Here is a 4,817-nt window from a genome sequence, read left to right as displayed (position 1 = left end):
GCAATGAAGTATCAAGGACAAACGACTAAATTGCAATCAGACAAAAAATAAGAACCAAACAAAATACACTACAATTGAAATGAAATATTGATACCAAAAATACAAATACAAAATAGAAATAAAACAAGTTACATGGCTGTGAACATAAAACATGTGAAGCAAAAAAAGCCTCAAACGTAGCAATAACGTAAAAACAACAGAACATAGGACAGAGAGGCAAATGGAGGTGGACCAAATGTCCGCAATAAAGTGTCAAGAATAAACGACTAAATTACAACCAAACAAATAATAACCAAACAAAATCAAACTTATTTTATTTCTATTTTGTATTTGTATTTTTTTGTGCCAATATTTCATTTCAATTGTAGTGTATTTTGTTTGGTTCTTATTTTTTGTCTGACTGTAATTTAGTCGTTTGTTATAACACATTTGTAAATGTACAGTTTAACCCAATATCGGAGAAATAGTATCAGAAGTACAGGAACACTGTATATTTCGACTCCTATCTGTAATTCTCTTCAGCTGAAGAGGGCTACAGATAGTAGTCTAAATATACAGTTTTCCTGTACTTTTTATATTATTTCTCCGATAGTGGGTTTAAAGAGTATATATATATATATATATATATATACATATATATATATATATATATATATATATATATATATATATATGTGTGTTACGCATAATGTGGATAATTGCCTAATGTGAACATTAGGCCGGAAAATTGCCTAATATGTACATTAGGCAACTTAATTTGCGCAATGTTCACAATAGGCAAAACACTTACCTAATGTTCACTTTAAGCAAGATTTTCATATTAGGCAAGGGTATTTTGCCTAATGTTGACTGAATGACGAGGCCGCGGCAGCTGAAGTTTGTGCGTGTGTTTTACCCAATGGACGGTCGCGGTGCTGAGCCGGCTGGCCGGTAGTCTGGCAGCCACAGCAGCAGAGAGCAGGTGTGTGCTCTGGCGCCCAAGTCGTTCTCATTGTTCTTATTGTTCTTAAAATGCTTATTTCTTTTACTGCTTGCCATTATCTAATATGAATTGAATAACTAATCACTGTCCTATTTCCAGACTAGGTATTTTCTTTATCTTGTCTTGTTTGTTTCAGTTTGTGTTTATGCACTATGGATAAAGCTGCCTTTGAACGTAAGATGCGTCAAACACTGGAAGGCAAGGCTGAGAATGCAGTCATCCAGCCCACCATCCAACGTCATAAGTACATCCGGGATTTGCTAAGAATAAATTCTTATGGAGCTCATTCTGCATTTGACTATAACCTCAAGAAACGCTATGAAGTCCTGCGTGTTGGCAATGCTGACCGACTCATTCGGAAAAGAAAAGATAAAAATGAACATGAGTTCAAGTTTGTGGCATCTCTCGAAGAAGTGTTTGGTATTGTTAAAACAGCCCATGAAGCAATTGGCCATGGAAGTGGTAATAAAAAAATATATATTGTGGAAGTGAAAAAGAAATGGTCAAACATCACACAAGAAGTATGCTACCTCTACATTTCATTCTGTGAGCACTGCCATCGAAAGAAAGCTAGAAAAATTCCAAAGGGTTTGGTAGTCAAACCAGTACGCAGTCATGGTATCCTTTCAAGATGCCAGGCAGATCTTATTAATTTTCAAACATTACCTGATGGAGACTTCAAGTATATCATGACATATGCAAATCATTTCAGCAAATTTTGTGCGTTGCGGCCACTTACATCAAAAAGAGCAGAAGAGGTTGCAGCAAATCTGCTAGATATTTTACTGACATTTGGAGCACCTGCTATTTTACAGTCTGACAATGGACGGGAGTTTGTCAATGCCATAATTGCCGAACTTTCAGTGCTATGGCCAGAGCTGAAGTTGGTGACTGGACGTCCACGTCATCCTCAAAGCCAAGGTGCTATTGAACGTCTAAATGGAATGATAAAGGACAACCTGACTATTTGGATGAGGGAAAACAACAGCAGAAAATGGTCAGTAGGTCTCAAATTTGTTCAGTGGCAAGATAATATCAGCCACCATGAAACAACTGGCCACAGCCCATTCAAAATTACATTTAGACAAGATCCGCAGGTTGGATTAGGGTCATCTATCCTGCCAAGTACAGCCTCTGTAATGTTTTTACTGAGGAAGATCTTGAGTCATTTCTTGAATCAGAGACAGGAGCAGCGGCAGAAGTAGAGACAGGTGCCGAAGCAGAAGCAGAAACAGGAGCAGCGGCAGAAGCAGTGACAAGAGCAGCGGCCGCAACAGAGACAGGAGCAGTAGGAGGAGAGACAGAGGTAGAAGCAGAGACAGGGGCAGTAGCAGGAGCAGAGACAGAAATAGAAGCAGAGACAGCGACAGCGACAGAAGCAGAAGTAGAAGCAGAGACAGAAGTAGAAGCAGAGACAGGGGCAGTAGCAGGAGCAGAGACAGAAATAGAAGCAGAGACAGGGGTAGTGACAGAAGCAGATGCAGAGACAGAAACAGTAGCTACGAATTTCCAAAAGATCCCTGTTTCAGCTACTCTAGGGCAATCCAAGACAGCAACACGGATGACAAGACGCGGCAAATACCTGCTCAAACCATTGTCTGTTGGTCAGTGTGCTACGCTGAGGGTTCCAGATGTCGATCGCGGTCCAACAGATACTAAAAATCTGTTAGTGGTCGTCCTTAAGGAAAATGATGGACTTCACACTTTAGGTTGTCGGGAGGGCATTATTGGGCCAAAATTTACAGCACCTGATCTATGTGCAATCAAACAGCCCCTGTGAAAGCCTGTAGAGGTTCCCGATATCTGCCTATCAATCAGAACTGCGACAGCAAGAGGCACTTGTGGGCAAGGCTATGTAAAGTGCCAGTGTACGACACAGTGTACTTCACAACGGTGCAGCTGCCTTAGAAAAAAGCTCAAGTGCAACTCGCGCTGTCACCCGGGCAGATCATGTAAAAATTTGTGATTGAAAACAAACTGGCAAATTGTTTTCATTGTGTTTTGCATGTGTTCAAATACATTGGAATTATTTAAATTGCATTATTTGTAGCTTCTGTGGATTTTCTGTTCGATTAATTTTCATTGTTTAGATTAGGTTGTCTGTTTGATTATTTTTCATCGTTTAAATTAGGCAGTTTGTTTTCATTGTGTTTTGCATGTGTTCAAATACGTTGGAATTCTTTAAATTACATTATTTGTGGCTTCTGTGGGTTGTCTGTTCGATTAATTTTCATTGTTTAGATTAGGTTGTCTGTTCGATTAATTTTCATTGTTTAGATTAGGCAGTCCAATTCACATCGGGCAAAATTGGGCGGCATAATGTGAACAATAGGCATTTTTTGCCTAATGTTAACAAATTGTAAACTTTATGCAAACTGCTTGCCTAATGTAAACATTAAGCAATTTTCTGCCTAATGTGAACATTCGGCAATTATCCACATTACGCGTAACATATATATATAAATATACATATGTATGTATGTATACTCCCTTGCTCAATAAATAATGAGAAAATGTCAGGAGAGACACTATTTATTTTCATAAGCTTATAAAACTTTGTCTCTTTCAAAATAATTGCCTCTCGCATCTACATACTTCTGCATGCGTTTCTCCCATTCCTGGAAGACCTCCTCAAAGTCCTTTTTTCAGTAGTCCTTTCAGGTAAATTTCCGATGCCTATTTCAGCTCTTCTGCTGACTAGAATCTGGTTCCCCTGAGGCTGTCTTTCATGCATGGGAACAGGAAGAAGTCGCAGGGGGCTAGGTTATGGCTGTCGGGTGGGTGTTGTACCACTTTCATTCCCCTGTCGGCCATCCAGCGTTCACTTGTGGTGTGGGGCATTGTCCCGGTAGAACCACCACTGACCACTCCTCCACTGCTGAGGCCTCTTCTTCCTCATCTTCTCCCTGAACCTTTTCAGAACAGTAAGGTAATATTCTTATTGACGGTTTGACCCTGAGGAACCCATTCAACGTGAATGAGCCCCTGGGAGTCAAAGAAAAGAATGACTATGGCATTCTCTTGCGACCTGCTCATCTTTGCCTTTTTGGGTCTGGGGGAGGTTGCGTGCTTCCACTGAGCACTCTGACGTTTGCTCTCAGGGTCGTAGGTGAACACCCAACTCTCGTTGCAAGTCACTGCCTTATTCAGGAAACCTGAATCAGCCTCTATAATTTCGAGAATGTCAGTGCAACATTCCATACAAAACTGCCTCTGGTCGTCGGAGAGGATCTTTGGCACGAACTTGGCACAGACTTTGTGGAGCTTCAGTTTTTCGGTCAGAACTGTCTCTACTGCGCCAATACTAATACCAACAGCTTCAGATATCATCCTCACAGATATTCGACGGTCCTGCATCACTAACCTTCACACTTCCTCAGTGTTTTCCTCCTTCCGTGCACTTTTCGGTGCTCCAGATATAGGTTCATCCTAAGCCTGTTCATTTCCTTCAAAAAATCTGATAAACCACCAATAGAAACTTACTTGGCTCATCTGTTCATCTCCATAGGCCTCCTTTAACATTCCATAAGCTTCTTGTTTGGTTTTCTTAAGTTTAACACAAAATTTGATGGCGTAACGTTGCTCCATGTTTCCCTGCATCTTAAAAAGTGTTCACAGATCGGCAAACCAAATCAGACTGGTACCATCACGTTCACCGCTACACTCAAACCTACAAATAGAGAAAGTTGCCAGTTAGTAATTTTATAGAATATATGTATGTGTACTTCACCATGAAATAGTATTTTGATCAAATCATATTCAATGTCTCGCCTGACATTTTCTTATTACAGGTATATATATATATATATATATATATATATATATATATATATAT

The 4,817-nt window shown here is 39.8% G+C and overlaps 1 protein-coding gene across 1 annotated transcript; it reads left to right on the top strand.

Moving 5' to 3' along the window:
* The first annotated feature begins 1,134 nt into the window (after window positions 1-1,134).
* On the top strand, window positions 1,135-2,187 carry LOC143032677 (KRAB-A domain-containing protein 2-like). The gene has a single exon (XM_076197559.1). The coding sequence runs from the start codon at window positions 1,135-1,137 to the stop codon at window positions 2,185-2,187; it is 1,053 nt and encodes a 350-aa protein (XP_076053674.1).
* Window positions 2,188-4,817: the final 2,630 nt, after the last annotated feature.

Source organism: Oratosquilla oratoria, chromosome 14 (assembly GCF_046742065.1).
Source record: "Oratosquilla oratoria isolate Oo_2021 chromosome 14, ASM4674206v1, whole genome shotgun sequence".
In the NCBI taxonomy this organism is placed as follows: Eukaryota; Metazoa; Arthropoda; class Malacostraca; order Stomatopoda; family Squillidae; genus Oratosquilla; species Oratosquilla oratoria.
The sequence above is the reverse complement of the archived record's forward strand: the minus strand, read 5'-3'. Positions and strand labels throughout refer to the sequence as shown.

Bases quoted from the DNA above. Each gene is read 5' to 3' on its own strand.
- LOC143032677 (XM_076197559.1), top strand. From the start codon at position 1,135: ATGGATAAAGCTGCCTTTGAACGTAAGATGCGTCAAACACTGGAAGGC.